Source organism: Orycteropus afer, unplaced genomic scaffold, assembly GCF_000298275.1.
Source record: "Orycteropus afer afer isolate SDZICR_OR568_19922 unplaced genomic scaffold, OryAfe1.0 scaffold00014, whole genome shotgun sequence".
In the NCBI taxonomy this organism is placed as follows: Eukaryota; Metazoa; Chordata; class Mammalia; order Tubulidentata; family Orycteropodidae; genus Orycteropus; species Orycteropus afer.
In genome coordinates, this window is record NW_006921601.1 from 19,866,040 (window position 1) to 19,878,418 (window position 12,379).

General features: G+C 37.5%; 1 protein-coding gene across 1 annotated transcript in view; it reads left to right on the plus strand.

Moving 5' to 3' along the window:
* The window catches only part of PRMT3 (protein arginine methyltransferase 3), a 178,686-nt gene that overhangs the window by 50,453 nt on the left and 115,854 nt on the right, over positions 1–12,379 (plus strand). The window contains exon 10 of the mRNA XM_007955901.2: positions 4,932–5,031. Coding sequence (XP_007954092.1) covers positions 4,932–5,031 — 100 coding nt within the window. The remainder of the gene's footprint in view (positions 1–4,931; positions 5,032–12,379) is intronic.

Genomic DNA, 12,379 nt, shown 5'->3' on the forward strand with positions numbered 1-12,379 from the left:
GTTGGTGAAAGGGCTGGAGGGAGGTAGCATGTCTGGCCTCACAGTAATGGACCTTGGCTACTGATAGTGATTCTGTTTTCCTCTTGTGCAGTTAGAGGTCAGAAGATGTAGCCTCCTTGCCTTTTTAGCACTTGCTGAAGTGAAGAAGATTTGAAGTACTTACTGATGAAGATCAAAGACTGCAATCTTCAGTACGGATTACATGTCAACATAAAAAAAAAACAAAATTCCTCACAGCTAGACCAATAAGCAACATCATGATAAATGGAGAAAAGATTGGAAGTTGTCAGAAACTTCATTTTACTTGGATCCATAATCAACACCCATAGAAGCAGCAGTCAAGAAATCAGACATTGTTTTGTGATGGGTAAGTCTGCCGCAAAAGATCTCTTTAAAGTGTTAAGAAGCAAAGATGACACTTTGAAGACTAAGGTGCGCCAACCCACGCCATGGTATTTTCATTTGCCTCATATGCATGTGAGAGCTGGACAACAAATAAGGAACCAAAGAAGAGTTGATGCCTTTGAATTAGGTGTTAGTGAAGAATACCGTAAATAACGTAGACTGCCAGAAGAAGAAACAAATCTATTATGGTGCAATGAATTACTTAGTATGGCTTTTCTAGCTGTGGTCTTTGCGATTCCCACCAGATTACTGGGTGGGACCATGCAAATAAGGTGTATGGAACTCTAATGTGAAAATTGGTTAGTTTTGCTATGCTGCTGGACTTAAAATGAGCCCTCCTAGAACAGCAGAGGGAATCTCACTGTCATCAAGAGAAGAGCTAGAGTTGGAGTGGAGTGTGTCCTTGGACCTGAGATCCCTGTGCTGGACCTTCTTGGCAGAGACTGGCTTAGGAGCCCAAAGGCACAGAGCAGCAGGCTTGCCGCCCCTTGGAGTAAGAAAGCTGAATGCCTCTGGGGCAGGAGCCTTGCTGGCACAATCAGGTACACATAGGTGTACCTATTGGCAGAGCTAAAAGAGCTTTGTAACACTTGCCTGAGCAGGGCAGAGGCCAAGCCAAGAGGCCAAGGGCCAGGGAGATGTGCCTGAGGGCATAGCAGAGGGGAGACAGTCCTGATTGAAGAATCGTATCCTGAGAGCTTGTGTGAACCTGAGTTGTAGCCTGTTACTTCCCTAATAAACCCCATAATTGTGAATATTGTCTGTGAGTTCTGTGTGGCCATTGAAATGAATTATTGAACCCAGCAGAGTAGTGAGTGCAATGGGTGGGATGGCTGGTGTCAGAGTTGGTAAAAAGGCTGGAGGGTGGTGGCATGTCTAGCCTCAGGAATAAGCTTTGGGCTGCTGATGGTGATTCTTTCTCCCTCTTGTGAAGTTATGGGAGCTCTGGTGGTATAGTGGCTAAGGCATGTGACTGCCAACCAGAAGGCTGGCAGTTCAAACCTACCAGCCACTCCTCAGAAGGAAGACTGGGCAGTCTATTTCCGTGGAGATACCACCTTGGAAACCCAAGGAGGGTCGCCATGAGTCAGTGAGGTTTTTTTTTTCTTTCTGGTCTTGTGAAGTTAGAGGAGGTCAGAAGATGTTGGCCCTGTGTCCTTTTTGTTGCATCTGTCCTGGAAGAAATGCACCTGGAATCCAGGAATGCTCCTTGGAAGCAAGAATGGTCATACTTCATCTCACCCACTTCGGTGATGTTGTTAGAAGAGACCATTCTCTGGAGAAGAAGATCATGCTTATTAAAGTAGAAGGTTAGCAAAAAAGAGGAAGGCCCTCGAGAAGATAGATGGACACAGTGGCTGCAACGATGGGCTCAAGAATAGCAAGTATTGTGAGGATGGCGCCTGACTGGGCAGTGTTTTATTATGTTGTACATAGGGTCTCTGCATTGGAGCTGACTCAGTGGCACCTAGCAACAATACCTGAACACTGAAAAGTATGAAACTTACTAAGGACTGATTGTAAAATTTGTGTGGAAATGCATATGACCCAAAACAACCAAAAGAATTCAAAAAAGGTGTGAAGGGGACACACCACCAGATTTCCTGACTTACTATAAAGCTGTAATAATCAATAAAGTGTTGTGTTCACTTAAAGATACATGTATAGAACTTGAGGAAGAATAGAAAGTCCAGAAATAGATTCACATATATAAGTTAATTGATTTTTTGACAAAGATGCCCGTATAATTCCATGGGTTAGTGATAGTTTTTTCAATGCCGTTATCATTGAAAAAATGAATATGATACTCAAAATGAAAACTCCAAGATTTTAGAAGAAAAAGGGTGAAATATTTGGGGTAGGCAAGGATTTATAAGCTTAGCCCCCAAAAGCATGAACCGTAAAAGAAAAAAAAGATCTATTTTTATCTAAATTAAACATTTACGTTCTTCAAAACACACTTTTAAAGTAATGAAAAAGCAAGCCATCGGACAAAAGTGTCTATATCCAGAATAGGTAAAGAACTCTGACAGCTCAAGAATATAACTGATCCTATTAAAAAATCAACAAAAGACTTGAAAAGATAATTTACACAAAATACAATTTGATAATATGGCCTATGTTGTTGTTGTTATGTGCCGTCGAGTTGGACCCAACTCATGGCGCCCCCTCCTTGGGTTTCCGAGGCAGTATCACTACGGAAGTAGATTGCCCCATCTTCCTTCTGAGGAGTAGCTGGTGGGTTTGAACCGCCAGCCTTCTGGTTGGTGCCTATACCCATGTGAAAAAATTCTCAGTTCTCAGCATAACAGTGAGATCTCATCAAATAGTTAAAATTTAAAAGATCGACAATACTTACTATTGGCAAGGATGTTAAACAACAGGAGTACTCATATAATACTGGTGGGAATGTAAAATTTCACGTCCACTTTGTGAAACAACCTAGCAGTTTGGTAAAAAATTTGAAATGTACTGTGATTTAACTGGGAGCTCTGGTAGCGTAGTGGCTAAGGCACTTGACTGCTAACCAGAAGGCTGGCAGTTCAAACCCACCAGCTACTCCTCAGAAGGAAGGTTGGGCAATCCTACTTCGTAGTGATACTGCCTCAGAAACCCAAGGAGGGGTCACTATGAGTCAGGGCTGACTCGACGGCACACAACAACAACAACATGATTTAACTGATCAGTTCTGCTTGTGTACAAATAAAACTTTAATTTTGGAAGCAATCCAAATTTCCATCCACAGATGAATGAACAAACAAAATTGTTTATTTATAAAGTGGAAAATTATTCAGCAATAAAAAGAAATGAGCCACTGCTATACACAAAAACGTGTGAATCCAAAAAGAAGTGTAAGCAAAGGCTGTAGATACAAGAGTACATTCAATATTATTTCATTTATAGGAAACATTGCAAAATATGAATCTAATCTGTAGTGAAAGAAAGAAAATCATGATTGCCTAGAGTGGTGGAATTTTCTGAAAGGGGCACTAATGAATCTTTTAAGGGAGATGAAAATGTTTTATATGTTGGTTTTGGTAGTAGCCACCTAGGTATCTGTGTTTTTCAAAATTCAACAAATGTTATCTGTAAAATGAATGCATTTAATAGTTTTGAATTGTGTAAGTAATACCTCATGAAATTAGAGGAGGGAGAAATTCTTCCTTTGTTTGCCAGAAAAAAATCTCTTATAATTCAGATATACATCCTCTAAGAATTGAGGATGTGTTTAATTTGCTAAATACTTAATCAGCAACTTGCTCTTAGCTTTCTGAAATTATCTCTTTTTAAAAAAAATGGAGGAGGTGATTGAAAAATATTTGCTAATATTACAATCAAGCTTATAAAAATAATTAATGCACTGGGCAAGGTTATGTGGTTTATGGTTAGCATAGAATTTCAAGTTTTATGCAGTATTGTGTTATTCTTGATAACACCATTATTATATAGTGCTTGAGGCTGTATACTAAACTTTCACAAATATTTGATACCCATAATAATCTATGAATAGAGCAGATATTATTCTCTTTCATACATGAACACAGACTCAGAAGGATTATTGATAATTTGATTGCATAGCTTGTAAGTGGTAGAAGAGCTAGGTTTCAGTGTAAGGGCTCTCTGACTTCTAATTCTCTCCACTGTACTTCCCTTTAATAAATTTGTTTTGTGTAAATCTGATCTGTCTTATTTCTCTCATTCCTTTTTAAATTTTTCTTTAAAGACAGTATCTTTATAGATATAGATATATATAGATACAGATAGATAGATGGATTTTTTTTCCACTGCTAGGCTTGGCTTTTAACAGTTCTTAATTAAAATATGATTATTCTTCCCATGCCAAAGAATTCATATCAACATTCTGATTCAGTTACTATGTTAGATAATCCATGGTTGAAAGGTAGGCCTGACAGCAAGCCCCTGCTTATTCTTCCAAAAATGTTATGGCTTTAGTTTGTGCATTTAGGTGGTGGTGGTGGTGTTATGTGCCGTCAAGTCGGACCCGACTCACAGCGACCCCTCCTTGGGTTTCCAAGGCAGTATCACTAGGGAAGTAGATTGCCCATCTTCCTTCCAAGGAATGGCTGGTGGGTTTGAACTACCAGCCTTCTGGTTAGCAGTCAAGTGACTTAGCCACTGTGCTACCAGAGCATTTAGGTACTTAATGCGTTTTGAATTTATTTTTGTGTGTGGTGTAAGGCAAAGATTAGGTTTCATTTATCTGCATGTAGATTTACAGATGTAGAGTACATCATAGATATGTGTACTCAATAAAATTCAAGTTTCTTTTCAGACAAAGTTTTAAATATTGTTTCAGTATATTGCCAGTCTTAACCAGAAACATTCTTGGGCACCCATGGAGTGACCAGAAAGTACATATAATGGCCAGAGAATTAATTCCTAAACATTGAATATGCTTTTGAGTTCTACAAAATAGTACAAACATTTGGCAAGAAATTTTGTAGTTTGACTAGCTTTCAGAATCTGTTTAACTTATTCATTAAACTCATTATGATAATTTTCAGACTAAATAAACTTGAAGATACTGTTACACTAATTAAAGGAAAGATTGAAGAAGTTCATCTTCCAATAGAAAAAGTGGATGTTATTATATCTGAGTGGATGGTAAGTGTTTACAGAAAAAATTACTTTTATTGGTAAAATTTTAAAAACTGAAAGCAATGGATAAAGTAGTAATTTTTCTGCATTTGCTAAGTGGCTGAATGGTGGTATTATTTAAAGAACAGCTATAATCTTTTTTATTGTAATTTATTCTGTACTGGCTATTCATAATCTTTTTAAAGAATAGATTAGCTTTTTTACCTTTAAAATCATAGTACAGAATTACTAATTTCTAGAGACCTAAATATGTTTGCCTAAAAGCCTCCATGGCTGTTAAGGAATTGTTCAAGTTATTCCATCAGAATTAGCTTGATGGTGCTGGTGCCACTTCCTGCTAATCTTTCTTGGTCTCTTTCTGATCTGTTAGGTCATGCAGTCAGTGTCTTTTATACATAAGGTAGAGTTTATTGGTATTATTAAAATAATGAAGTTAAGTTATAGCATACCTTCTATGTTGTCTCTTGCAGCTCTATCAAATCATAAAAGTCAAGGCAGAATATTACTTAAAAATGTATATAAGTAAAATTAATGGTATTTTGACAAGTGATTTGGTTTATTAATGTGCTAATTTTTTCTTTTTTAAGAAGAAAAAACTGTAACACATATTGTCACTAAATGAAATTATCAGACATTTTAGGAACAATAGGTTTTGCTTTATAATTCTCTGAATTTTGAATAACTTAATAATATTTCTAGTAAAATAACAGGAATTTCAGGGAGCTTTAAAGGCTAAGGCATTTGACTGCTAACCAGAAGGCTGGTGGTTCAAACCCACCAGCCACTCCTTGGAAGGAAGACTGGGCAATCTATTTCTGTAGAGGTACTTCCTTGGAAACCAAGGAGGGGCTGCTATGAGTCGGATCCAACTTGACAGCAGTTTGATTTGATTGGTCTTCTGAAATTTTTTAAATTTTAAGAAAATTCCAGCTAGAGCCAGTACAAATCACAATTGTTGGTACATATATATTTTTGTATGTGAAACAGTTTGTGGATTTTTGTTTCCAGTGTTAGGTTGGCTTTTAACAGTTCTTAATCAAAATATGATTATTCTTCCCATGCCAAAGAATTGGTATCAGCATTCTGATTTAGTTACTGTGTTAGATAATCCATGGTTAAAAGGTAGGCCTGACAGCATTGCCCTTGCTTCTTCTTTCAAAAATTTTATGGCTTTAGTTTGTGTATTTAGGTACTAAATCCATTTTGAATTTGTTTTTGTGTGTGGTGTAAGGCAAGGATTATGTTTCAGAGTACAGTTGTCCCAACACCATTCATTGGAGAGACTCTTCTTTTTCCATCAAATAGACTTAGCACCTTTGTGAAAAGTCACTTGAGCGGAGATATTTGGGTTTACTTCTGGACTTAGTTGTATTCCATTGGTTTATGTGTCTATTGTTATACTAGTATCAGGCTATTTTGATTACTGTACTTGTGTAATGTATTTTAAAATCAGGAAATGTGAGTCCTCCTACTCTGTTCTCCTTCAGCACAGTTTCACCTGTTCAGGGCCTCTTCCTTTTCCATATAAAGTTGAGGACAGGTTTTCTATTTCTGTAAAGAAGTCTCTTGGAATTTTGATTGGGATTGCATCAAGTCTGTAGATCACTTTGGGTAGTACTGACATTTAACAATATTGTTTTCCATTCCATAAACATGGGACATCTTTCCATTTATTTTTGTCTTCTATAAGCTCATTCAGCAATGTTTTATGGTTTTCATTGTATGCCATACTTTTAAGCAAATAACATGTGCCCCCTCTGTTTTTTGTTTGCCAACTGCTCCCTTTCCCCAGGAGATATTTTTGTAAGTGTTGCTATGCATGTATGTATACATACAGACATACATATGTATATCTTTTTTTTTTTTTTCTTTTTAACATGTTGCTGTATGTTCCCCCCTCCTGGGGGAAGGGAGGGGTTGGCAAACAAGCCTAGAAATGTGTTATTTATGTAAAAATAGGATTAAGTCCTTCATGTCCCAGGTTAGATTTATTTAATCCTAGGTATTTAATTCTGTGAGATGCTATTGTAAATGTAATTGTTACCCTAATTTCCCTTTCAGAAGGTGTATAGAAACCCAACTGATTTTTGCTTGTTGGCCTCATACCCAGCAACTTTGCTAAATTCCTGTATTAGCTCTAAGAAGTTTTCCTGTGGACTCTGGGATTTTCTATATATAGAATCATATTGATGAAAAGAGTTATTTTCACTACTTGTTTTCAAACCTAGATACCTTGTCTTCCTTTTTTCGTCTTATCGCTCTGACTAGGACTTACAGTATTGAGTAGAAGCGGTGAGAGCAAACCCCAATTTTAAGGGGAAAGCTCTCATTATGATGTTGGCTATTGATTGTTCATATATGCTCTGAATCATATTAAGAAATTTCTCTTCTATTCCACTCTTTTTTAGGGTTTTCATCAAGAAAGGGTGTTCGGTTTTATCAAATATTTTTACTGCATCTAGAGAAATGATAAAATGGTTCTTTTCCTTTGTTCTATTGATGTGCTGTATTATGTTAATTGATTTTCTAATGTTAATCCATCCCTGCTTCCTGGAATAAATCCCACTTGGATGTAGTATATGACTCTTTTAATATATTATTGGATTCTGTTCTCTATTTTTTGTTGATTTTTGCATCACTGTTCATAAGAGATATTGGCCTATTGCTTTCTTTTTTTTGTAGTGTCTTTGTCTGGTGTGTGTATCAGGGTTATTTTGCATCATAGAATGAATTACGGAGTATTCCTTCCTTCTCTGTCTTTTGGTTGCATTTAAACTGTTGATGTTACTTCTTCTCAAAACGTTTGGTAGTCAAATGATGTTCATATTTATATCTTCAAATCCCTAAGGCTTATATCTTTGCAGCATCTAAGATCATAAAGTAGAAGGAGCAGTTACTGGAAGACAACACTACAATAGATAGTGATGTAAGCACAAAAAACTGGGAGAGCTAGGTTCAAATCCCAGTACTCACACATATTAAATGGATGGATTTTATTTCTTTGAGCCTTACTTTCTTATATATTACATATTTATAATAATATTTACCTGCTAAATTTTTGAAAATGCTTAGTTCATAGTAGGTGTTTAATCATTTCTATTTATTTATTTATTTTTTTTAATTGTGATTTGGGTGAAAGTTTAGAGAGCAAATTCACTGTCCATACCATAGTTCACATATACTTTGTCTCATGACATTGACTATAATTTACCACAGTGCAACAGCTCCCCTCCCACTTCCTCCCCATAGTTACCTCTTCCCCGTGTCCTTCCCGCCCATGCATTCCTGCCCCCCAGCTGTCTCCCTGTACATACATGGCCCCTCTATTCTCCCATGATTGTTCTCTCCAGGGTGTGTATCTACCTAATGTTAATGTTCAGCTCATATGCCTGTCTTTTGTTGGCTGGAAGCCACAGGAGTGGGTTCAGTCATTTCTATTTTTGTGTGTATGTTTGTTTTTTTAATCTTCTGTTATTATAAGAAACCTTGTCCTGTTTGGAAATGAAAAATAAAGTCTATACCATGATGTCTTTTTTTAAAAAAAAAAAAGTTTGGTAGAAATCCCCAGTGAAGTCATCTGGTCCAGGACTCTTTTTTTCTGTTGAGAGGTTTTTGATCACTCATTCTATTTTTTCTCTTGTTATGGGTCTATTGAGGCTTTGTATTTCCTCTTGAGTCAGTTTGGGTAGGTTGTGTGCTTGAAATAATTTTTCCATTTAATCTAGGTTATCGAGTTTGCTGCTATACAATTGTTCATAATATCCTGTCATAATTCTCTTTATTTCCATGTAGTCAGTTTTAATGTTGCCTCTGTCATTTTTCATTTTGCTGATCTGCATCTCTTTTCAGTCTAACAAAAGGTTTGTCAGTTTTGATCTTTGGAAAGAAACAGCTTCTGATCTTAATGATTTTATTGTTTTTCTGTATTCAATTTTATTTATTTATGCATAATCTTTGTTTCCTTTTTTCTGGTAGGTTTAGGCTTAGTTTATTCTTCTCTTTAAGTTCCTGTAGTTTTGTCTACTTAGGCTGTTAACTTGAGATTTTTTTAATGTAGTTTCTCTCTGAGTACTGCCTTTTCTGCATCCCATATGTTTTGTTATGTTAGGCTGACACAACCATTATTTCTCTAAGGTATGTTTTATTTTTCTTGCGTCTTTTAAATTAACCTAAATTAGCCTTTAGACAGACTTTAGCACCCTTCCCCTCACCACTTGGACAGTTTTACATACCTGATTGTAAAAAGAGTTTGGGTAGTCTTGCCCTGCCTAGCACAATTATGCTTCTGGATATTAATGTTCTAGGAGTTTTCATCTCAAAATCTGAAAGTTGATCTAGAATTATTAATATACAGTTGTAGTATAGAGCCGATTTTTACAGTGACTGATAGAAGAAATTAGCCAGATTGAGTGAATTTATATGATGTCTTGATGATGTGAACTTCATTGATAAATGTGCCGGTCTTAGGCTTGTTTGCCCTCAGCTGCATTTTGTGCCCTGCCTTGCTTTCTTATGTATTGTAGGAGAGCTGACTCTGCAGGCTGCCTTTCCCAGCCTCCAGTGAGGCTCTGGGTTTGGCTAGGGAAGCACTAATGGGATATTTAATGAAGAGAGAGACAGGGCATTTCTTCGCTTACTTTGCCTCTAGTGAATTGCTAGCCAAAGTGGTTTCTTTTGTGACTCCAGTTCCTCCTGAACAGGTCAATTATAAATCCAGCATCCACTGTGTGACCTTGGCTCTGGGCTCTTGTAGCAGCCAGTACCTCTTCCCTTTGTCTCTTTAGCCTTAGAGTAGAGTAGTAGTTGCTTCCTGGTGTCACTAATGTTTGGATTGTCTGTCTTTTTGATGGCTTCTCATATCTTTTATCCTCTATATAGCCAACTTCCTGTAGTTTCTGTTCTCTAACAGATACAAAAGGCACCTTTCACTTTGGAGGACCAGTTAGGTTTGATCTCTGCCTTTATTGAGAAGGCATGTGACACAAACAATCCTGAGGCATTAGAGCCTGAGGTTAATGGAACCAGTTGTTTGGAAGCAGCAAAGGGTTTATCAGGAGCCTTTCTTTCATGAAGGGAAACAAATCTGGGTGTCCAGGTGCTACTAAGGACTTTCCCTTTTCCTTGCCACACAGATGTGCTTATGTGTTTGCATTATCTTAGTGTCTGCCTTTCATTGTAATAGCCAGTAGAGTTGAAGTCTAGCAGATTGCATTAAATGTTCTAGGTAGAACATTAGACACTGTAATTTACGGCAGTTATTCTAAGGTGATCAACTCTGATGCCCTTTTTATTTCTCTAATGAAATTTGCATTTGAGACTGTAAGTAGGCTTGTGATAAAAAGATCACAGTTATCTTTATGGAGTGGAAATACTATTTATGGTATCTTCTAAATTCTAAGTTCCCTCCTAACTTTGATGCTTCCGTTAGAGCATCTGAACTGAGAAGCTGAAAAACACCAATTACATAATTCAAGAAGGGGCAGGTAAGTTTTCTGAAATATATCCAACATTTTCAGACACCCTCACTTTGTTTGAAACAGTGAGCAAGTTGTAAATAATTGATTGTTGTAAATCTACAAACACATTTTCACGAGTCAGCATTTTAAAATTAAAACACATATTGCATAGAATCCTCTGTCTTTGAAAGACTTTTTTTTATAAATATTATAGTAAGGATGCAGAATTGTAGAATGAACCATCTTTAAGCTATAAACCAAAGACCCACTGCCATCAAATTGATTCTGACTCATGGCGACCCCCCCATTGGGTTTCCAAGGTGGTAAATTTTTAGAAGTAGACTGCCTCATCTTCCTTCTGCAGAGCAGCTGGTGGGTTTGAACTGCCAATATTCTGGTTAGCAGTCAAGTGCCTTAGGCACTGGGCAACCAGAGCTCCTTTCTTAAAGCTATAGCATATTTTTTTTTTCTCCCTTTTAAAAAGCATTCTTAACAGGAAAGGACCTTCCAGAATTGGACACATTCTAGAAGTTCAAAGCAGTGTATATACCCCATTGCCATCGAGTTGATTCTCACTCATAGCGACTCTATGGGACAGAGTACAACTGTCCTGTAGAGTTTTCCAAGGCTGTAAATCTTTACAGTAATAGATTGCCACATCTTTTTTCCAGCAGACCAGCTGGTGGGTTAGAACCACAGACCTTTTGGTTTGCAGCCAAGCACTTAACCACTGTACCACCAGGGCTCCTCAAAAGGAATATATACTAAGGATGTACTCTAAAGATGTACTTTTCCTCCCCTACCTGTATGCCTGCTGCTCTACCCTTTCTATGCAGGCAGTCATCCTGTTCCTTAATTGTGTGATATTGCAGAGATATTCCAAGCATTGATAAACATATAAGTATATGTTCTTTTAGGAGCTCTGGTGGCATAGTGCATAAGGCATTTGATGGCTAACCAGAAGGCTGGTGGTCCAAACACACTGGCCACTCCTTGGAAAGAAGATTGGGCAATCTACTTCCATCATGATATTGCCTCGGAAAACCAAGGAGGGGTTGTTATGAGTCGGATCCGACTCAACGGCAGTGAGTTTGATTTTTTAAAGTGTTCTTTTTGCTTTCACCCAGATTATTGGATATCATATGCACCAGTCATATAAACTTTTCTTTCATAACTTTCTTAATTATGAAGTATACACAGAGAATCACAAAAAGTTACAGGTATAGCACAACTAGTACTTATATAATGAAGACTTGGGTAATCACCAGCTAATTAAAATATAAAAAGAAGACACCAGTTATCTTTCTCTGTCATAATTCCTTTCCTACCAGTCTCTTTTTTTTTTTTCCTTTTGTTCCTTACTTTTTTTTTTTTTTTTAATTGTGTTTTGGGTGAAAATTTACAGAGCAAATTCACTTTCCATAGAGCAGTTCACATACACTTTGACTCATGACATTGACCACAATTCACCACAATGCAACAGCTCGCCTCCCACTTCCTCCCGATAGATACTTCTTCCCTGTGCCCATCCCTCCATGCACTCCTGCTCCCTGAACTGTCTCCCTGTGTGTAAGGAGTTCTTCCTTCTCCAATGATTGTTCTCTCCAAGGAGTGTATCTACCTCAGGTAAATATTCAACTCCTATGCCTGTGTTTTGTTTGGCTGGAAGCCACAGGTGTGGGTTCAATTCCAGACCTGAAGGGGAGCTAGGGGCCATAGTCTCAGTGGTTCCACCAGGCTCTATCGGACCCGAAAATCTGGTCCCCTCCTTTTTTTTTTCCTCCAAATGGTTTTGAGTTTTGTTCCACATTGTTCTCCTTCTCTATCCAGGAACTCCTACATAGATCCTATTCCAAGGGGTTGACAGTGGTAGCCGGGCACCATGTCGTTCTGGTCTC